This window comes from Rhinatrema bivittatum, chromosome 6, assembly GCF_901001135.1.
Source record: "Rhinatrema bivittatum chromosome 6, aRhiBiv1.1, whole genome shotgun sequence".
Lineage (NCBI taxonomy): Eukaryota > Metazoa > Chordata > Amphibia > Gymnophiona > Rhinatrematidae > Rhinatrema > Rhinatrema bivittatum.
The window spans coordinates 243,499,232-243,521,915 of NC_042620.1; the positions used below are offsets into that span (position 1 = coordinate 243,499,232).

The 22,684-nt window shown below is 44.5% G+C and overlaps 1 protein-coding gene and 1 long non-coding RNA gene across 5 annotated transcripts in view; one reads left to right on the plus strand and one right to left on the minus strand.

The window, feature by feature from the left end:
- The window catches only part of LOC115094051, a 56,119-nt gene extending 42,718 nt beyond the window's left edge, over positions 1-13,401 (minus strand). For both annotated transcript variants that reach the window (XR_003857489.1, XR_003857488.1), the window contains exons 1-2: positions 13,250-13,401; positions 10,031-10,106 (exon numbers count right to left, since the gene is read on the minus strand). This is a non-coding gene — a long non-coding RNA (uncharacterized LOC115094051). The remainder of the gene's footprint in view (positions 1-10,030; positions 10,107-13,249) is intronic.
- Positions 13,402-13,448: 47 nt separating this feature from the next.
- Positions 13,449-22,684, plus strand: part of KLHL13 (kelch like family member 13) — a 266,417-nt gene continuing 257,181 nt past the window's right edge. For all 3 annotated transcript variants that reach the window (XM_029606698.1, XM_029606699.1, XM_029606700.1), the window contains exon 1: positions 13,449-13,736. Coding sequence is in view for 1 of the 3 variants with exons in the window: in XM_029606700.1 (XP_029462560.1) it covers positions 13,684-13,736 (53 nt within the window). In the remaining 2 variants the exon portion in view is untranslated. The remainder of the gene's footprint in view (positions 13,737-22,684) is intronic.

Below are 22,684 nucleotides of genomic sequence, written 5' to 3' on the forward strand. Positions count from 1 at the left end.
TAGGAGCATGTGTGCTATGTTGCGGGAGTGCTAGGGAGCGATCCCGCTTCCGGGGAGAGTGGTGTGCCCTTGGACCATGATGCGACTGCAGAGAGGAGCTCCTTAGAAGTGCCAAGGCAGGTGAGATGTATTCCAGCATAGGCGGACAGGCAGAAGACCAGGAACTCGCACCTCCGCTGAACCTGAAGCATCAGTAGAGACCCAACAACACAATGCTTGTCTCTGGGATAACCCTCCGGCCACTCGATAGCCCTTTCAGACCTACCGTACAAGAAAGTCAAATGCGCCAGGATGGACAGAGGTCAAGGGCAGATAATGGAAATGGAACACAACGAGACTTGAAGACTGAAGACAATCAGATGATACTTGAAGATGAGGATCTGATGAGGACTTGATAAGGATAAGGCAAGGCTGAAGAGAAGAACATCAGGGACACTGATGAAGACACTTGCTGCGTGAAAAGATGACTGAAGAGTTAAAACTCAGTATGAAGGTATCCAGCCATGACTCGTAGCAGCATCCATCCTGAACTGAGGCTTTGGGGACTCAGTGTAATTGGCGCAGGTCAACCTGAAGAAGCGATGACTTCAGACCCAACGCGGAGAACGAATCAGAAGGTCAACCGAAGTTGAAGAGGACAGTCCACTAGGAGATAAAATCCAGAACCAGGATATCTGAGAGGAAGGCTACCCTGATGAAGGAGCCAAAGAGTCTGAAGGCTCCTTGATGTAGGAGCCAAAAGGTTCCAAACGCTTGACAGCGAAAAGGACTGAAGATGAGGATGTCAAAAGGATTCTGAAGAAGAAGACAATTTGACATGAAGACATCTGGCACGTCAGGACATCTGGACTTCAACCCCAGGTCACCCAACCAAGAGCAGTGAGGAGGTTCTGAGAGGCAGAACAATAGGATGACGGACTTCTGGAAGGACAGGACATCAGAAGATGAGAACATCAGGAAGATCTGAAGGTGAAGACATCAGGAGGGTTGGATGACGAAAACATCTGAAGACAAGGACTTAGGATCTGGCAAGAGACCAAACATGGAACGAAGATGAGACGAAGGATCAGGAACCACAGAGGAAGACAAAGAAATTCCCACGAAGAACAGAGTGCCTTGAAGAAGTGGAGCTGGATATCAGGAACTCCTCGACTGAAGAGCTGGAATGGAGGATCCAGGAGCAGTCCGACTCCATGACTGACTCCTTGTGAAGGCAAAGAGGAAATGAAGGCTGAGCCCTTTTATAGGGCTGAAGAGGAACACCCAGGATGACATCATAAGGAGGAGCCAGGAGGACTGGCCCTTTCAATCTTAAGAACATAAGGACATAAGAAATTGCCATGCTAAGGGGGGAGAAAAACAAGATGGCGCCCTGAGAGGACGTACCTTCGTTTGCTCTGGTTCCAGATTTCCTTTGAAGCTTTTCATTGCGGCCACGAGAGCCGCGGATACTTTTCTCATGCCCCATAAGAGGAAAGGTAAAGTTCGGGTCTTTCCACCCGACCCGAACTCTGCCGCCGGACAGCGATTAATAACCGACTTCGCCCTCCAACCACCACAATTGAGGGAGTCAGTCCCCGCAGGAGAACAGGTGAGAGGAGAGCCATATTCTCCAGGGGAACTCTCACTGACCCCTCCTGACCTCAGAACGCCGGTGAGAACTTTGCCCCTAACAGCCGACCGAGGAGATGAGTCGCAGTCCGATGACATCATCGGACGAAACTTGCCGGGTGGACCAGACGCCGACCGAGCGGGTGGAGAGGAGGGAGTTACTCCGGAACACCGAGAGACAGAGACGCCGGGAGAAGGAGGAGAAACGGCTGTGGTTATCCCCAGAACAACGGGAGAACAAGGCGAAATTGCCAGATTTGGGGTAAGAAACCTCTCCCAGCAATTAAACAAACCGGCGGTAATAACCCTAGATAACATCTGGGAACTTATAGCGGGAATGTCTTCTAAGCTAGATAATCAAACTCTTAAGCTGGATGAAATAGCTGCTAAGGTTGGAGTACTGGAAAAGGACACAAGTCATAGATTTAAGGAGCAAAATAATTCAATAAAGAAGATTAATGAAGATATAAAAAGCCTCCAAAATGCTAATACTACAATGGTCTTGGAAAGAATTTCATCTTTGAGAAGGCTGGAGTCTATTGAAAACTATATGAGACATCTCAATCTAAGACTCTTGAATTTCCCTATTCTATCAGGGGAAATACCCTTGTTGTCTTTTAAAAAGTATGCTATGGAGGTATTAAAGATCCCATGTGAAGAGATACCAGCTATTAAAAAACTTTTCTTTCTCCCTAAAAGAAGCAGCACGCCGTTAGCATTTCCTTCTCGATCAGATCTACAGAATCTGACTGATTATTTAGAAAACTCAAGTGATGAAATAATGGATCGTGCAGTGCTTTTTGTTTCTTTTTTTGATGAAATGGCTGTTTCTTTGATCATGAAGAATTATTTAAAAAATATAAATGTTTTGTTTCATGGGGGTCTTATCCGTGTATATCCAGACCTAGCTAAGTCTACGCAGCAGCATAGAAAAGATTTTCTATCCATGAGAGCTGAGACCATAGCATTAGGGGGAAGCTTTAAACTACGCTACCCCTGTAAATGTATCATTCAACTGGCCAGAAATACTTATGTTTTCTTTTTACCAGACCAGTTGAGGGGTTTCTTAGCTGGCAGGAGACCCCCCGAGGAATAAAGAGGAAATTAAAATAAAGGTGGTGGTTAGGGCACCTACTGTGAAAATACTTTTTGTTATATACTCCTTGTAAGGTTACTTTTCTCTCTCCATTTTCCTATATAACAAGAGATCTGATATAGAGATGATTGAAATTTGAGATTTAAAAGGGCTAGTTTAGCCCTCAGATTATGTGAGTATAATATCTCTGTATTTCCAATACAAATGTTTTTTGTTTGTATATGTTAAAAAGTTGAAAAAAAAAAAAAAAGAAATTGCCATGCTGGGTCAGACCAAGGGTCCATCAAGCCCAGCATCCTGTTTCCAACAGAGGCCAAAACCAGGCCACAAGAACCTGGCAATTACCAAAACACTAAGAAGAACCCATGCTACTGATGCAATTAATAGCAGTGGCTATTCCCTAAGTATAATTGATTAATAGCCATTAATGGACTTCTCCTCCAAGAACTTATCCAAACCTTTTTTGAACCCAGATACACTAACTGCACTAACCACCTCCTCTGGCAACAAATTCCAGAGTTTTATTGTGCGTTGAGTGAAAAAGAATTTTCTCCGATTAGTCTTAAATGTGTTACTTGCTAACTTCATGGAATGCCCCCTAGTCCTTCTATTATTCGAAAGTGTAAATAACCGAGTCACATCTACTCGTTCAAGACCTCTCATGATCTTGAGAAGAGGCGTGGCCCTGTGCCTAAGGAGGCAGGAGGTATTACGGTACCGGTCACGCTCCTCGCGACCGGCCCCTTACCTCCTCTCGGCTCCGGTTCGGGGGGACAGCAAGTTCCGCAAGTCCGCCGCTGCGGCCTAGCCCACGGCGCTCCCACAAGGGAGACGCCGTCGGGAGGTACAGGCCCCGCCTCTAGGGCTTGCGCACGCGCACAGAGGGAGCCCTTTTGAAGGGCTACTGGCGCGAAGAGTCCTGAGCACTACTTTGTCATGATAAAACTGCAAGTAGGGCGAGAAATGAACCAAGGCCTGTAGCTCACTCACTTGCTGGGCCAAGGTTATCACTATGAGAAACCACTTTCCAAGTGAGGAATTTCAAATGTGTGGTTCATAGTGGTTTGAAAGGATCCTTCATTAGAGCAGTCAAAACTACATTCAAGTCCCAGGGGACTGAAGGCTTTTTGATGGGAGAATGAAGGTGCAAGAGGCCTCTCATGAAACGAGATAACAAAGGATGGGAATTCCCTCTCATGATAAGCCGCTATAGCACTTAAATGGATTCATATGAAAGATGTCACCAAGCCAGAATCTGAAAGATAAAATAAGTGATCTAGAATCTATCTGGGTGGTGAGGAAAAGGAGTTAATGCGATGATCCTGACACCATGTGACATATTGTTTTCACTTGAAGGAATAGTTAGGCCTAGTTGATGGCTTTCTCACTGCAATGATAACTCACTGAATATCCACCGAAAGAATTAAGCCCTGCAAGACTTTGTGTTTAACATCCAGGCAGTCAGCTGGAGGGACGAGTAGAGAGGGTGAAGAAGGGAGCCCCCCCCCCCCTCCTTTTTTAAGAGATCTGGTTCTTGACTGAGAGACATTAGACTGCTCTCTGAATTCTGAACCAGATATGCAAATCAGGGCTGCCTCAGCCACGCGAGTGCTATGAGAATCATGCAAGCCCTATCTCGGATCATTTTCTGAACCATTCTTGAGATGAGAGAAATCAGGGGAAACGCATACCGGAGACCCATCATTCACTGTATGAGAGAGGCATCCTGTATTCTTCTGAGCCAACTGGGATGGACTGAACAGAACTTGGCACTTTCTGATTTTGTTCAGTGGTGAAAAGATCCAGCCAAGGCTGACCCCACTATAGAAAGATTTTGTGAGCCACAGACTGGTTGAGAGACCACTTATGAGAATGGAACACTCTGCTTAACTGGTTGGCCAAAGTGTTCGCTATTTCTGGCAAATACATGGCCCTTAGGGTTACTGATTTGTTAAGGGCCCACTCCTAGATCCCGAGCCACCCTGCTTGTTCACATAAAACATGCCACTTGATTGTCCATATGAATCATGAGGTCATGGCCTCATGAGAATTGAGCTGGATCCTCGTGGAGAATGGGGCCTTGCCGTAGCAGGTCCCGGTATGGAGGCAGAGGAAGAGGATTCCCTGCCAGTAGTCTTCTCATGTCTGCGTACCAGGGTCTTCTTGGCCAGTCCGGGGCCACTAGAAGAACTAGACCTCTGTGTCGCTGAATCCTGTGAACAATGGCGCCCAACAAGGGCCATGGAGGAAATGCGTATAGCAGGATCCCCTGAGGCCATGGCTGTACCAGGGCATCGATCCCCTGAGCTCGAGGATCCCGCCTGCGGCTGAAATATCTGGGGACTTGAGCATTGGACCTGTCTGCTAATAGGTCCATAGCTGGCGTCCCCCAGTGATCCACAATTATCTGAAAGGCTGTGGGTGACAGCTGCCATTCTCCCGGGTTTAGGCTTTCTCTGCTGAGGAAGTCTGCCGCAGTGTTGTCCTTCCCGGCAATGTGTACGGCGGAGATGTACTGAAGATTGGCTTCTGCCCAAATCATCAGGGGAGTTATTTCCAAAGACACTTGTTGGCTTCTGGTTCCGCCCTGTCGATTGACGTATGCCACTGTGGTGGCGTTGTCTGACATCACTCTGACCGCTCTGTTGCGAAGTCTGTGGGCAAATCGCAGGCACGCTAGCCTGACTGCCCGTGCCTCTAGTCGGTTGATATTCCACTTTGACTCTTCTCTGGTCCACCGTCCTTGGGCGGTGAGCTCCTCGCAGTGCGCTCCCCATCCATTCAGGCTGGCATCTGTGGTGAGCAGAATCCAGGTTGGGGAGGACATTCTTGACCCCCGGCTCAAGTGGCCGGGCCGTAACCACCAGCGTAGTTGATTCTGCACACTGGCTGGTAGAGGCAGGTGTATGGTGTAGTCCTGTGATCGTGGACTCCATCGAGATAGACGGGCGCGTTGCAATGGTCTCATATGAGCCCTCGCCCATGGCACCACCTCCAGAGTGGATGCCATGAGGCCGAGGACTTGGAGATAATCCCGAGCTTTGGGCCGGCTGGCGCTCAGCAGGACCTGCAGATGATTCCGGAGTTTTGACTGTCTCTTGGAGGTCAGGCTGACCTTGTCTTCTTGGGTGTCGAATTGGACCCCTAGGTATTCCAGCAACTGGGATGGCTGTAGGGAACTCTTCTTTATGTTGACTACCCATCCTAGGCTTTCCAGGAGAGCTATAACTCTGTTGGTTGCCCGGTGACTCTCCTCCGGCGACTTTGCCCTGATCAGCCAATCGTCCAGGTAGGGATGGACGAGGATTCCTTCCTTCCTGAGTGCCGCTGCCACTACTACTATTACCTTGGTAAAGATCCGCGGCGCGGTGGCTATGAAATAAATGGAATAATGCCCAGAAGATACCTCTTCCGCAGGTACTGGGATTATGGCTTTTAGGGCCAGGAGCCTCTGTAAGGTCACTTCTAGTGCCGCTGTCTTGAGCGGCGAACAAGGAGATTCCACAAATTTGTTTGGCGGAAGCCGAAAGAAATCCAGGTAATATCCTTCCCGGATAATAGCGAAGACCCACTGGTCCGAAGTGATCTCGACCCACCTGCGGTAGAAGAGGGTTAGCCTGCCCCCTATGGCTGCTACCCTCAGATGGGTCGGCTGATTGTTATTGTGGGTTACGGCCGGGGCCAGAACCCGGGCCGGTTCTCTTCTTGGTGTGCTTAGCCCGAAAGGGCTGATTCCTGGCCTGAGAACGAGGTGCTTGATAGCGAGACCTGTAAGGGTTGAAGCGCTGCGAGTTTCTACCTCTGGATGGTCTGGAAACAGGATGCTGGCTCCTCCTTGACCTGTCTTCTGGTAGACGGGGTAACGGAGAGGCACCCCATTTAGTAGCCCAATTCTCAAGGTCGCTGCCGAACAGTAGTGAACCCTTAAAGGGCATTCTTGTGAGTCGAGTCTTGGAGGACGAGTCGGCAGCCCAATTGCGTAGCCAAAGCTGTCTCCTGGCTGCCACTGAGGAGGACACTCCCTTGGCTGCCGTATGGACGAGGTCGGAGGCTGCGTCTGTGAGAAATGCGAGAGCCGATTCCATGTCTTCTCCCAGGGTGTTTCTTGCCTGTGATAAACAGGAGCGCATCACCACGGTGCAGCAAGTTGCGATTCGAAGGGACATGGCTGCTACCTCAAAAGCTTGTTTCAAAATGGTGTCCATGCGTCGGTCATGTGCATCCTTGAGGGCCGCTCCCCCCTCCACCGGAATGGTGGTGCGTTTCACGATTGCATTAATTATGGCGTCTACCTTGGGGCATGCCAGCAATTCCTTGGATGTCGGATCTAGAGGGTACATGCCTGACAAGGCCCGACCCCCTTTGAATGAGGCCTCTGGTGCCTTCCATTCCAGCTCGATTAGCTGCTGTGCTGCTTGTAGGAGGGGAAAGTGGTGAGCCGTTTGGCGCAGGCCCTCTAGCAGAGGGTTCTGTACAGGAATCCCTGAGGGGTCCTGGCCCGGAATGGCCAGCTCCGATAAGCATTGTGAGACCAGGCCTGGCAGATCTTCTCTCCGAAAGAAGCGTCTCATGGTCCGATATGGTTCTATCTCCGAGGGAAGTTCATTTTCTTCGGGGGGCTCCTCACTTACCTGTGAATAATCCGAATCCTCATGATTGGGGCTGTCGGGTGGTGAGTGGCTGCGCCTAGGTCTCGAGGGTCCAGGGGCTGGATCAACCGGGATGGAAAGACCCCTCCGAGGAGCAGACTGCATCGGGACAAAGGCGTGAATCCCCTTGAATAATTCCACCCAGGAAAGCGAAGCCAGATCTGGCCGCCGGGGTACCAGGTCTCTCGGATTCCCTGGCTGCTCGCCGCGGCCTGCTAAGTCCGGAGTGTTCTCTAAGGAACCGCTGGGCTGAGACCGGTCTTGTCCTGGAACTGCCAAGGCTTCCTCACATTGGGCACATAGGGAGTCTGCCTCCTCGCTCTGTGTGGCTCTAAGATTGCATTCTGAGCAGAGGCTTAGAGAGTTCATGCCTGATTCTGGGGGCGCCAGTTCTGCGGATGCAGAGGCCTTCTTATGCTCCATTTTCCTCAAATGCGATGCCGTCCTATGATGTGCGCCTAACATGGGCGCGTAACAGCATGCGCCTGGAACGGGCGTCTTGTCAACGTGCGCCTATGAACGGGCGTCTTATATAAACGTGCGCCTATAGCAGGCGTCGTATAAAGAGTGCGCCTATGAACGGTGAATGGGCGTCTTATAAGCAGTGCGCCTATGAACGGGGCGTCTATTAAATGTGCGCCTATAGCGGGCGACTTAGAAATGTGCGCCTATGAACGGGCGTCTTATATAAACGTGCGCCTATAAACGGGCGTCTCATCAACGTGCGCCTATGAACGGGGCGTCTTATATAAACGTGCGCCTATAGCAGGCGTCGTATAAACAGTGCGCCTATGAACGGGCGTCTTATAAGCAGTGCACCTATGAACGGGGCGTCTTAGAAATGTGCGCCTATAGCGGGCGTCTTAGAAACGTGTGCCTATAGCGGGCGTCTTATACACGTGCGACTATGAACGGGCGTCTTAGCCTAACAATATGCGCCTATCGTGTGCGCTAACAACATGCGCCTATCGCGTGCGCTAACAATATGCGCCTATCGCATGCGCTAACAACATGCGCCTATCGCGTGCGCTAACAACGTGCACCTATCGCGTGAGCGTTTAGCAAGCAAAAGCGCTTAATTAGAAAAGAGAAGTAGGCAGGCAAAGATGGCGACCTCCCAGGCGGGCGGCCTCGTAGGCAGGCCCAGTCAGTCCACACTTCCTCGGAGACCAAGTAAAGATGTACGCCTTACCCTGTCTTCGGCGCTTCCCGGCTGCGACCCGGGCGGTCTCCGGCTGCGGGGGGAGAGGGGAATACCTTCACCGCCGCGCTTAAGGAAGTGCACCCGCTGCCTCTAGGCCGTGCCCGAACCGCCCGGGGGCCAAGTCCACGCCGGGACCGAGGCTGCCTCTAGGCTGCGCCCGAACCGTTCGGGGGCCAAGCCGCGTCCGAGCCCTTCTCACTCGGGGGCTGAGTCCCTGCCGCGAACCGGCCACCGGACCGAGGCTCCTACCTCCGAGGGACCACGGAAGTCAGCTCGGGAAACTCAACTGGGTGAGTGACCGCCTGGTATCACCACACGAGTGCGGGGCTCGTCTTCAGTAGATTTCTTCTATGAATTTAGTCGATAGAATTTGGAAACATGCTCAGCGAGCATGGGTAGCTCCAAACTGCTTTGGAGACGGAAATTACTGAATTGCTTCACTTCCTGTGGGGGTATATGTACCCGGGCTGACGTCAGATCCGTCTCCAACTGCTAGCACGAGCACACTATACCCATTTGTTTTGAGTCCATCTGCTACACGCTAGGAAATAACATGTTACTAATCTGCCCTTTATCCCAACTGATCTGGATTCCAGGATAGCCACAATGAATATGCATGAGATATATTTGGTTACCCTGAAAAAAAAGATATTTTGTAGGGGAGGGAGTAGCCTCCAAGACTAGATCCAGAAATGCTGATTAAAGTGCATTTGAAAATGAATCTTCATGAAAGTGGCATTGTGAAAATATTTTAGTGAAATTCATCTCCTTTCTAAATTTTAAAAGTTATTTCTGAAAATTTTAAATAATCTACATTTATGGGGCTTATGCACTAAAACGCAGGCCAAAAATGTTTTAGCATGCATGTTGATAATTTAACATGCAAGCTAAAACACTTAAGGGCTATGCACTAAATTTTAGTATTTATGAGCAAAAGAAATAATCTCCATAGCGCATGAAAACTGCGTGCATGCTAACCCATCAAACTTTAGCTTTTAAGAGCCCACAGAACTTGTGAACTAAATAGTATATTCATACTAAAGTAAGCATTTTTTCTCATTGCTCAGCTTCCCTGCTGTAAAACTGTATATAAGTAAGTCTGGCATGTAGGGCAAGTTCTCAGTGCTGAGGTTAGAAGCAAGAGAGCATCTGGACCTCAGGAGATGATGTGAAAGCAATGTCTAAATCACACCAAAAGCATGCACCTCAGATTTTTGCCAAGGAGGAAAAGAATTAGCACCAGAAAAGACTTGGCCAGCCCCAGCAAATCCTTCCCATTGACTCTAGGGAGGGAAATCTGCTAGTCCTGAGTCAGAAGGACACTGGCATTCAACTAGCTCCTCTCTCTAAGTTGGAAAAACAAGTTTGCTTATCATAAATCGAGTTCTCTGTAGACAGCAGGATGAATTATTCGTGACATGTGTTGCGGTCTCCACCGCTTCCCCTCTACCTGCTCTGCTTTGTGCTCACCTCCAGTGGTGGAAACGCCGCTCCCCCAGTCCCGCTGGGCCTTCAGGGCGTCCACCATTGCCAGATCATCGCTCTGCTGCCATATATACAACAATATACATTATTTTTAACTAGTACATATGAAGACACTATGGGCCTCATTTTCCAATATCGCATGCGATAGCACAAAAGGGGTGTACCTTATGCTAATAAGCATGTGTATCACGAATTGCACTATCAGCTATGCGAAAGGCTGTTATTGCAAGTTGCGCTGTTAGCCCAATTTGGGCTACATTGCCAGTATATCGCGGTTCACGATGGAAACTCACTCCAAGATGAGATTTGTGCAATGTTCTCTCCACCTAGCTTGATGGACTCTCTACCTGGGTAACAACAAGCTAGGTGGAGAGAACATTGCACAAATCTCATCTTGGAGTGAGTTTCCTCACTCCGTAGGTCATCAAATCTTCACAAGAGACCACTGTTCTGTTCGTACGTCTCATTGAATATGAAAGTGGCCCCTAACCCCCTACACTAATACTTAAACCTCACCTCGAGTTACTAGGTGGGCCTCCCATAGGGATACAAATACCTGTCTAGGGAGGAGGCACTATGGCAAGTCTCTCTCTCTCTCACATCATACTGAAACAGGCATGTCAGGAGACATCATGAACCACAATAAACCTTTACCAGCCTCTGCATTAGGAGCCACACTAACAGTGCAGCTGTTTCACAGCACACAATAAATCCTCCCTACTTTATATTTGCTCTGCCCCCCTGAATACAAAATTAAAAATTCACAAATCACGTTAAGCGCGGTTTGCGGAATTATCACACACGGTAACTCCTTGGAAAATGAGGCCCTATATGACATTACAAATTATACCTTCAGAAAGGCAACTATATATAGTCTAGCAGGGGTAGCTATTGGGAAGGTAGGGTTTAAGGGGAAGGGGGTAAATAAGGAGGTGCAGTCAGGGTAGGCCATTTTAAAGAGCCATGTTTTAACCCATTTTGAATTTCCGAATGCATGGTTCTAGTCGGAGCTCAAGTGGCATAGTGTTCCTGAGGGAGGGGCCTTCAATGGATAGGACTCTTTCTCTGGTGGAAGTGTGGTGAGCACATTTAAGGGAAGGGGAGGATTCCTGAGAGTGCGGTTCTAGTAGGACGATTGGAGGAGCAGAATCGAAGAGCATCCTCAAGCCAGTAGTGATTGTGGTTGTGCAGAGAGTTGTGAATAATGGTGAGGGTTTTGTATCTGATGCAGGAGGAGATGGGAAGCCAATGGAGTTCCTTAAGAATAGGGGTGATGAGGTCAGCTTTACGTGTATTTGTAAGGATTCTTGCCATAGCATTCTGTAACATTTGCAGGGGTCTAATTGTAGAGTAGGGGAGGCCTAGAAGTAAGGAATTGCAGTAATCCATTTTTGATAGCATTGTGCTTGCAGGACTGTGCGGAAGTCTTGCGAGTGGAGCAGAGGTTTAAGTTTTTTTGAGGATGTGGAGCTTGAAAAATCCTCCCTTTATGATTGTGTTAATGTGGTTTTTGAAGTTTAGTTGGTGGTCTAGGGAGACACCAAGATCTCACACAAAGAAGGGAAGAGCATTTGAGGGGAGGGTGAGGTCACAAGCAGAGGGTGGCGTACAGTTAGGGTGATTTGAAATGAGTTCAGTTTTGGAGGAGTTTAAAGCAAGGTAGAGGTTAGAGAGTAGGGTGTTAATGAAGGCGAGGCATATTTCCCAAAACTTAAGAGATTTGTTGAGGGATTCTTGAATAGGGACGAGGATTTGCATATATGAAGAGAGACACCAGCAGTTTAAAAATTTTTTTTTATTTTTCAAAAAAAATGGGAGAAAAGGAAGAGGAAACTCTGCAACTTCAAGAGTGGGAGTCTCGACCTTCCTAGAAGAATCCATAGATATCATTCATAGGAGAGCTATCTTATTTGTATCTTTTCAGTTGGAAGCAGACAAGGATAAAGTGTTTAGGGATTTTCTTAAACATAAAGATCTGAATTTCCACGGTCAGAGAATCTTAATCTTTCCTGATGTCTCACGAGCCACACAGGCAAAAAGGAGACATTTCCTCTCCATGAAGGTTAAATTGCTTGCTCTGGGAGCAAGCTTGTTTTAAAGTATCCGTGTTTGTGCTTAGTAACCTACCAAGGAAATAAATATAGTTTCTCTGATCCATTGCAGTTGGAGACATTTATGTTGGATAAAAAAGTTGTAAGAGGTAGTATTGATGATCAATAGAATTCCACTGTCTCTCTCTCCTTTCAAATGTTTAATTCTATTTGATTATTATGAATATGTAGTTCCCCCATTTATGGGTTATGTAATGGAGATGTAGATGATTATGGTAATTATCATTATGTTAAGTAATTACATCTGTATTACTTTTTGATATTTTTGTTTAAACATTTTTAAATGAAAAAAGAAAAAATTGAAAAAAAAAATACAAAAGCATCAACGATGTACATCGCAAAAGCTGGGACCATAAAATTACTGAGAATTTTCAGCTAAAAACGTAAGTATTTAAGTCTGACAACGTTTTTCCATAAATTTGGGTTTCTAAAATGTAGGGCCCTAAATAAAGCACTGAACATTTTTTAAAAACTGATCTAGTGTTGAAAAATCGGTGCCAAGTTTCTAACAGTTTTTCCGTGCTGTCTTCACCCCTATAGCCACCCACTTTAAGTATCTAGTGAAAATTGGTCCTGGGTTTGGGTACTCAGCCCTAGTCTTTTCTTTTTTTTTTGGAGGGGGGGGGGGGGGGGGTTACCTCACTGCTAAGGATGGGCACCTAAATTCTCGGACAACTGACTTATCTATTCGGTTATGGCACTTGGATTTAGCAATCCCATCAATTGTACAAAGATTACATTAATAATAAAAACATCAGGGCTTCATGTTCTTATAGCAACCGTAAGCCACAGCCCATCATAGTCAGAGAAATGTTCCTTCCACCGTCTTGAGCACAAGAACTAAGCACCAAGTCACCCTAGGATCGTTCAGAACTGCTCCAAATCCCGCTACTCTCACAGATTCTTCTGTGTCCCAAATCCTTCATCAAGGTCTTGAGCCTTCCACCGACCTGTTTCTTCATTGCACCCCCAACAGGGTGCCGGCAGCGCGGTGCGCACATCACATTTACACCATGGCACAGTTTAGTCATAAAATAAAAAAACAATAATTGCAGTAAAGATAGTTAAATATGCCTCGCCACCCTTAACTTACTTTATCTGAGCCCAATGTAGTTTCAAAAGACAAATCTTACTCGCTCGCTACAGCTAGAAAACACCGCGGTACACTACACATTAGATAAGCCTATCTTAGCCGTTACTACACCTGAGATAAGCGCAACAGCAGCCCATAAAGGGCATGCGCAATATATTTTAGTCACATCGAGACCGGAAGCGGCCGTTGGATTCCAGCAGGCTCTCACCGGCAGGCAGCCTGTGACGTTTCCTTATTGAGGCACATGCGCGGTGCGCCGCCCCCGCCTTTTCACGGTGTGGGCCAGAACTGAATGTGGAAGCGAAGAGGAAAAGAGTTGTGACTTATTGTCGCTGACAGCGCGGTGAAAAATCCGCTGCAGAGAGAAAACTTCTATAAATTTCAAAAAAAGCTGCCCAATTTGGCGGGAAAACCGCCTACTTGGCAACACTGGCATGGATCACCCGGGGCACAGAGGGGAGATGATGTCAGCGGTGCTCCATGACAGGTATGCGCCTTCCCAGCGCCGGCATAACAACAGCTCGGGGGAGACAGGGGCTGGGCACCAGGCACTGACCGTACAATGCCCCCTGTTCCAGCGCCCGCTCTCGGGGCTAGGGGAGTTAGTAAGTTGCCTTCAGTTCGCTCCTGTAGGCAGTGTAATGAGCCCCTCAGGTTTATTTTAATTTAATATTGTTATTATTCGCTTCTCCCCCATCACCACTGTCACGTACTGTTTACAAGTCGATAAATAAGCACCCGTGGGCACAGTTGCAAGCTCTGAATCACGTTTGGACACTTCTGCTTGTCTTAATTTGGTTGTTGATACCTTCACACACCCCCGCCGAAGTTGTTAAAAGTTTTGGGTACCTGAGTTTCAACACTTTGAACTGGAAGAATAATTAATTTTGCGTGATACGCCTTAAAGTTCCTGACAGTTATAAACTAGGATTACTGCGCTTGTTTGTTTGTTTTATGAGACGTTTTTATTGATTACCAAATGGCCCCCCTCAGTTCTGAAATCTATGGCCTTCTTTTCTTTTCTTGTTGCAAGTCTTCTTCCTAAAGTTTTAGTGATCTGTACTGTCTCTTTGAAGTCTGAGTCGTAAAAGTGACTGTCAAGTTTTCTGTGAAACAAAAAACATCCTTTTTTATTTATAATTTTTTGGATTCTTCTTTTTTCATGTCATATCTCATAATTCATGGGAGCATATGAGTTAAACACAGTTATTAGACGTTACCTGAAGTCGTTTATTTCTACATATAGGGAGTTACAGAAGTAAAACAAGGATTGTTTGGTCCAGCTGAAAACTTGGGTAGTGCCAGCAGAACGTTATATAAAGAATAAGTGAGGGATCTCTCTGGAGTTTTTATTCACATATTCATGAGGAAGGAGAAGGGCTACAGCCGAACTTCAAGCAGAAGTATTTAGAAAGATATCATTAACGCTTTAAAAGTGTGTGATTCTTTAAGTTACAGTGCATGATAATCTACCCTTAATGAACTTGAGATATCTAGCTTTGCTTCAACATAGTAAAAAAACTTAATTGAATTTTAGAGTTTTGCTTGGATACATAGGTTGCATGAATTATTATTTCCAAAAATAATCTTGTCCACAGTAGTAGTTTGTTGCTGAAGAGGCCCCATCTCATAGGTAAAATCTTCTTTTTTTTTTTTTTAATGTTTTAAATCTGTTTATCTTGTTTTGTGTGCCGCATTGCAGAAGGCACTTGTGAAGAAGCTGACAGCTCACACGTTTGTTAGGAAGAACAAAATAGTATTCTGGAAATGGTATTAGAAAAGTGCAAAGGATACAAGACTAGATTTAAGTACATTTAATGTCATGCTTGAAGTGAAAAAGTTGATACCTACAGGGAAGTGATTGGTTTGAATGTCTTTAATGTTAGCGTAGTTAGTTGTATTTACAGCAGATATGCTGCAAAGATATGTGCAAAGATAACAGTTGCAGAGTTTCATGCATTTCAAAATTAAGATTTTCCTATTGGCACTGAACGTGTTATTCTTGTGATACTTTTTTGTTAATCTAGAAATCAAGCTATAGAGTCAACGTTCAAACAGTTCATATGAAACAAAAATTGAATCTCCAGCTCTGAGATATGAAAATAAAATACCAGATACTTGGTGTTTTATAATGTAGATAACTTATTAATTAGTACACATTCTACTGCTGTTTACGGTATTTCCTTATTAAATAGAATGACTAATCTATGCCTAGAGAAGAATTTTCCTTTTGGTATTTGTACAGAAAACCCCTACAAAGGTACTACAAAATGAAAGTACAGAAGGAGTTTAGTAAATTTAAATTAGCATTCCCAGTTCTGCTTTGTCAGTCATTTTCATGTTTTAAAGTCACAGCAGAACTCGGGTTACAGTCTTTACTGAAGACCATCTGATTTCTGTATTCCACCTGACTTAACAGTCTCATATGTTTTGGCTCTTATAGTACCTCTTAATTGATAAAAAGCAGGACCATTGTCCTGTTTTTGTTTTGTTATATGTTTATGGACTTGTTGGCTTTATGTGGTTTAATTTATATTAAGCTTTTTACGGGCACTTCAAAGCTGATTAATAAAGATAATGTTGGTATTTCCCTGTCCTTAGAGGGCTCACAATCTAATGGGTCGATGCAATAAACTGTGCCCAGCCAGCACACAGGTTTATGCGCGTTTTGGATATGCTAGACTAGTACCCCATGCAATAGGGTATTAGCGGGTCCAGAATGCGTGCCCAAACAATTGCTTTCTTAGGATTCAGATAGGTGGATCCAGAACCAGTGGGTTATGCACCTTGACCAGCAGATGGCGACGGAACAAAGCTGACATCACGGTAGATATATATCCCTGCACTGACATCAGCTTGCCAGTGTTCTCTGTCTCCAGCAGATGGTGGACGTGTATCTTCCTACTGGGGATTGCATTAAAAGTTTTTTTGTAGACTGAGAAAAGAAGAAAGTTTATTGCCTGGCTCTCCCGTGGTGATACCTATTGGTCCCTCCCTCAGTCGAGTTTACTGAGGTGATATCTTCAGATCCTTTCCTTAGATGAGTGCTTTGGTCTGGTTGCTGGTTTCAGCTGGTGTGGACTTAGCTGTAAAACAGCTGAAAGGCAAGTGGGTGCAGGAAGCCAAGCACAGCGGTGAAGTACTATGCCCTCTCCCCCTGCAGCTGGAGACTGACTCTATACTTTGCTGGGACGGGTTGAGTTCAGGTAAAGAGTAATTAAAAAAAAAAAAAAAAAAAAACGTAAGGGGGAGTTGATTTTAGTGATTCCTCTTCCCTCCGGTCTCCCTTGTTGGTGCTCCGATCCAACGTCTGTTCCTGCCTCCGGAGGAGCTTGGGGACTTGGGCAGCTTGGCGGGTTGAGCAGCCTTCTAGGCTAGGCCCCACTCTTGAGTTTAGCTTGTTCGCTGTGTGGTAGGCCACGGCGGCATTCGCATGCTTTTCTCTGTGCATAAGGCTGCCCTCTTCAGGTACGTCAGTTCACAATTACATGCCTGGCTGTGTGTCTAGTTGTGCACCTAGCTGGGTGCCCAGTAGCGGTGCCTATCTAGGTGCACAGTGGTGCAATTAAGAATGCTTAGGTGGGTGCTTAAGTTGTGCTTCTACCTGAATAGAGCCTTGGGCACTCTTTCAATTTCTCTCTCTCCCCCCCTGCCCCTCTCCCTATCTCCCCAAGCCCAGAAATGGCCAAAATGCAATTCCATAAATTTATCGAGAATTGCGTTATGGCCATTTCCAGCATATCGCACAGCTTAACGCTAGGGAAACAGATGTAGTTATTCCTGGCATTAAAACCGTGCAATAGCATACGTTATGCTATCGCACGGTGCGATATTGCCCTAATTTAACTAATTCCCGCCCCCCCCCCCTCAAATTTCCATTTGCACCATCTGCTACAATGTTTTTTGCATGTGTTATGGCGTTAACGCCATAATGCATTTTGATGAATGATGTGGTTAGTCTACTAAATGTTGTAAATATATGGGAAGTAAATCAGCAAAGATAAGTAATATGAAAATTGAATTCAGTATCACAGTATATACATAAATCAGTACAGGGAAATAGGAAACAGACAGAGATAAAGATAGAATCTTAATCAAAGGACAAAAAAGAACACTTCCCTTATATGTCTTACATCTATAAGCCAGTGTTCTTGGAAACCTGGAAGACTGTGAACTTGGGGACCCTAAAAAGAACCAGCTGATTCATTCTTTGTTCCTTTCAGATCATCCAAAGATATGGGCAAATGCAATTCCTTATATATACTAGTCTAATCTCCCCATTTGTTAAGAGACACAAAATGTCCTAACTCATTATCAGCTCATTGGCATTGGTACTAGTCTGGTATTTGATTTTCCCAGCTGTTAAGACACCAGATATCTTAGTCTTTCATCTCCCCAGAGGCACCAGATGTTCCCTGGGGCCACCTCAGCTCTCTGGAACAATGTGATAGTGTCATGACTTTATACAGTATCTGTACTCAACTTATATGCAATAATCATCAATCATTAGAGCCTGTTGTGATCCATCACAAAGTCTTTTGGGGATGTAGCTGAGCTGCCTAAAATTATCTTCTTACAAGTATTCATTTGAATCCATAATATTAGAAACAAATTTAGAAAAATATCACAAAATTTCAGTATGTTGCTAAAAGTAAGAGATGATAATAATTAGTGTCCTGGTGTTCTATAATATGTTTATTTGTATTTTGCATAGAACATTTAGATATCCTTTATTCTTCTCAAAATTTTCTCTTCATCTGACCCTCATAAGTGAGACTGGCTCCCATATATAGTGGGGGAGCATCTTCACGAAGCGGTTTGGAGCAGAATCAAAGCAGAGATAGAGGTAAACGAGCTTAAGATAGAACTGTTTGGGCTGTTGAGGGGAAAATTGAATATTTTGTATGATGGTCATTAATCTAAGTAACCATAGGGATTATGGTTGTCGTATTGTCTGTAGTAGGGATGTGCAGACAAAAAGTTTATGTTCATAAGTCCATAAGTCGAAAAGGGGGGTCAATTTCGGTCAATATGGACATATGGAGAATTCCATAAGTTGAGTCTATGTCCATATGTGACCTCCCCAAGCTGGCCAAAATTTCCGTTTGTGTCCAACGAGGGGTCCGGGAGCGGAACCGCGGTGGACCATGTTTGTCCGCACAAGTGGAGATCGATCCGTGCATGCGACTGCAAGATTCATTACTTTCATTGATCATATAATGGTATATATGATCCTTCATATATGATTTGTTTTATTTGTGTACTGAAGAGAATATACACAAGCCCCTGAGGCAGCCGTCTTGATACGGCGAAACTCGGCCTGAGTCGGGCTACTTTGTGTCTCCACTTTAATAAAGTTTTTTTCAAGACTATTGGCATCTATAGAATAATGGCTTCCTGACTCCCCGCTGGACCACCAGGGAATTTTGGTAAGTCTTGGGGGGGGGGATTAAGGAGGGTGAGGGGTTTAAATTTTTATTTAGGGAACCGGTGCACATATGGACATAGACTCAATTTATGGAACTTTTGGCCAGCTTGGGGGGGCCTCCTGACCTCCCCAAGCTGGCCAAAAGTTCCGTTTGTGTCCAACGAAGGGTCCGGGAGCGGAACCGCGGTGGACCACGTGACGGCCGCGTCACTCCGACGCGTATTCAACATAGCTATGTTGAATAAGTTGGAAATCCGATCGTTTTCGCCTCATCACTTTTTTAAGTTAAAAAAAAAAAAAAAAAAGTAGTGTTTTACATATAAGTTCAAAACGAATGCACACCCCTAGTCTGTAGTTCTATATGTTCTTATTTTGTTTCTCTGTTTTGATTTTTATTCATTGCTTTAAGGCTTATAGCAAAAGACGGGATATCAAACGGAAATAAACTCTTTCATATGAAGATCTTTAGCAGCTTTAGTAGCATATTAGGAAATTAGAATATTTGAAGTAAAATGTTCGCCCTTGTAATTATGAATAGAAAGCAGTTGATAGCCTGAGGTTGTTTTTGAAACATGGACCCTTTTGTTTACTATGTTTAAAATGTTTAGTACTAAATTATTACAAAAAGTTAGGGTTGATAGGTATAACTTAGTTCACCTGCTCAGTGGCTGAAATGACAGGACTATCGTGTAATGTTTCATTAGTCTTTTGTAGAATCTGGCTTGAGTCAACAGTTGATGAGCCAAATATGTACTTCTGAAATAGAAGGTGTATTTTAATAGTTACTACTGTAGCAGGCAATAGGGGTTGCGTGACATACTTTGTGTGAGCTGTTTATAGAGCCACCATCTGTCGATGTATGTGTTTATTTTCAGGTTTGTTATGCCCAGTATTTTATAATAAAGTGTCCAGTTTTTTATTATTCTCTAAGTTATAGGTGCTGTAGAAAGTCACTAAGTGAGAAGCCATTTGGTATTATAGTGATTGGTAATCAGCTGATCCAGTTTACAGTGTGAAGCGGAAGCTGCACTAATAAGTGATACAAGGCAAGATTATTAATAGGTGATTTAAAGATTGCCTCCCTTTATTTAAATAGGACCTAAATCACTAGAGGAAATAGTGCATCTGTAACTTGGAATTTTACATATATGCAGTATATATGTAAAAAGTGAGACTTTTTAATTTGACAGAATCTGGTCACATGACCAAAACATTCATTCTCTTACATTTTTATTGATGAAATTCACCTGAAAACCCCTTGTTCCAGCAATGTGGGGGATGTACATTGGAGATTGATTAATCAAATGACTTTTTAAAAAAAAAGTGTTTCATTTGAATCCTACTCATTTTCTCTTAATTTTGGTTAGAGGGAAGATTTACAAGTTTCAAATGTAGAATAGTATACCTACTCCAAATTTAACCATTCCCACACAACATAACGCACATTGGGGAATTTGTTAAACAAATGTCCCACTCTTCAGTAGTCAATAGCTGTACAATCATTAATATAAAATACATTAACGTTAATTTTGTAATGAGCATTTAAACTTACCCTGTCACTCTTTTCTTGAATAATTATTTTAAGCTATCTGAGTTTCAACTTTCTTTGTTTAAAGTCCTGAATAAATATTTTGGCAAAGTTTTTGAGGTAAAAAATTAAAAATGTAGACACCATAGTACCGTAGTAATTAATGGAAGATAAAGACTAATTGACCCATCCAGTCTACTCAATTCAGGTTCTTCATCTGGCTTTCTGTTTGGGTAGATGAGCTTACAAATTCCTATATGCAAGTAAACACCAACTCCCCACAGCTGTATCTTTCACTTGTCTTCTTAACCCCCTTCTGATCACTGCCCTCTTCCACATTTGTCCCAAGCATGTCTAAAATCTGCCATTATGCTGGTCCCCATTGTCTTTACAAATAGACTATTTTAGGCCTTGTTATTCTTTTTGGGGTCTATTTATTAATCTGTATACACCATAACACCTGATGTTTACTGGTGCTTAGTAGTGGCAGTAGGGCCTGTTTACTAATAACTTGCATTAACATGTATGTCGCAGATTAGTAATTAGACCCCTTTGATTCGTAATCCTGTAATTGGGTCCTCTTCTATGTCATCCTATTAAGTTTTGTAATCTACATGGCCACCAAAATTAATGAGGCTGTTGAACAAACATTTGGCCTCCCCATATTAATTCATTTTGGGGTTTTAACCATGATCAGTATGTGCAGGCTATCCTAGCTTCTTGGATGCTCAGTGCAGCCATACCCACTACTTTTGAGGTTTATAATTGCTACTCTGTGCAAGTTACTGCAGGGATTCTGTACCATCCTGGGTAGATAAGAATGGGATCTTGTATACTCAAAACACCCTTTCCTCACCATCCATGTCATAGTGCCATAAGAACATAAAAAATTGCCATACTGGGTCAGACCCAGGGTCCATCAAGCCCAGCATCCTGTTTCCAGTAGTGGCCAATCCAGGCTACTAGTACCTGGCAAGTACCCAAAAACGAAGTATATCCCATGCTACTGATGCTAGTAATAGCAATGGCTATTTTCTAATTCTAACTTGATTAATTGTAGGTAATGGACTTCTCCTCCAAGAACTTATCCAAATCTTTTTTGAACCCAAGTACACTAATGGCATTAACCACATCCCCTGGCAACAAATTCCAGAGCTTAATTATGTGTTGAGTGAAAAAGAATTTTCTCCAATTAGTTTTAAATGTGCTACATGTTAATTTCATGCAGTGCCCCCTAGTCAGTCCTTCTATTATCCGGAAGAGTAAATAGCTGATTCACATTTACCCATTCTAGACCTCTCATGATTTTAAAGACTTCTGTCGTATCCCCCCTCAACCGTCTGTTCTCCAAGCTGAATGGTCCTAACCTCTTTAGTCTTTCCTCATAGGAGAGCTGTTCCATCCTCTCTATCATTTTGGTCGCCCTTCTCTGTACCTTCTCCATCGCAATTATATCTTTTTTGAGATGCGTCGACCAGAATTGTACACAATATTCAAGGTGTGGTCTCACCATGGAGCGATACAGAAGCATTATGACATTTTCTGTTTTAGTCGTCATTCCCTTCCTAATAATTCCTAACATTCTGTTTGCTTTTTTGACTGCCACAGAACACTGAGCCGACAATTTCAATGTGTTATCCACTACGATGCCTAGATCTCTTTCCTGGGTGTTAACTCCTAATATGGAACCTAACATTGTATAACTACAGTATGGGTTACCTTTGAAAACAAGACAGCTACTAGAATAGGGCAGCAGTCATCCTAAGGCTTTGTGGACTTGCTGGACAGTATCTGACCATCATCTAGCCACCATCAATCTTCTAGAACGACCCAGCTGGCTTTTGGGAGGTGTTGCCTGCTGGTACCAAATCCACCTACCCTATGGCATGCTGTGTTGCACTTTGATTCTGTTCTCTTTTTTTGTCCAAAGAGAAGAGCAATATTTCTTTATGGCGCGGGTGGTGGATGCCTGGAATTCCCTACCAGAAGAGATGGTGAAGATGAAAACAGTAAACAAATTCAAAAAAGCATGGGATAAACACTGAAGATCCCTAATGAAGAAAAGGGGGCATGGGGTAACTTGCAAAGAGTGGCAGCTACTACACCTAACAGAGGGCATGGGGATTACTATCCTTAAGCAATTAGCTTATATGATTTTGATGCAACTGCAACATTGTTCTTCGCTTCGATAGAGGGTGGGGGGAGAAAAAAATGGGGAATAATTGAATTCAGGCGACAGCCAATGCTGGGCCCTGACTTTTACGGTCCAGAGTACTGATACACAGACATCAGGGAAAAAGTGCAGGACTGCTTTTATGGTCAAGTCCAAAAGCAAAGCATTTTCAAACAGTATTCTCTGAATTATCGAGAAGGCTGCTCATCCTATAAAAATGTTGCAAGCAGTAATTTTGTTATGGGTTTGACAGTTGCTGGTTTTGATTGTTAAGATTACTACTTAACATAAGGCTTGGAAGGTAAT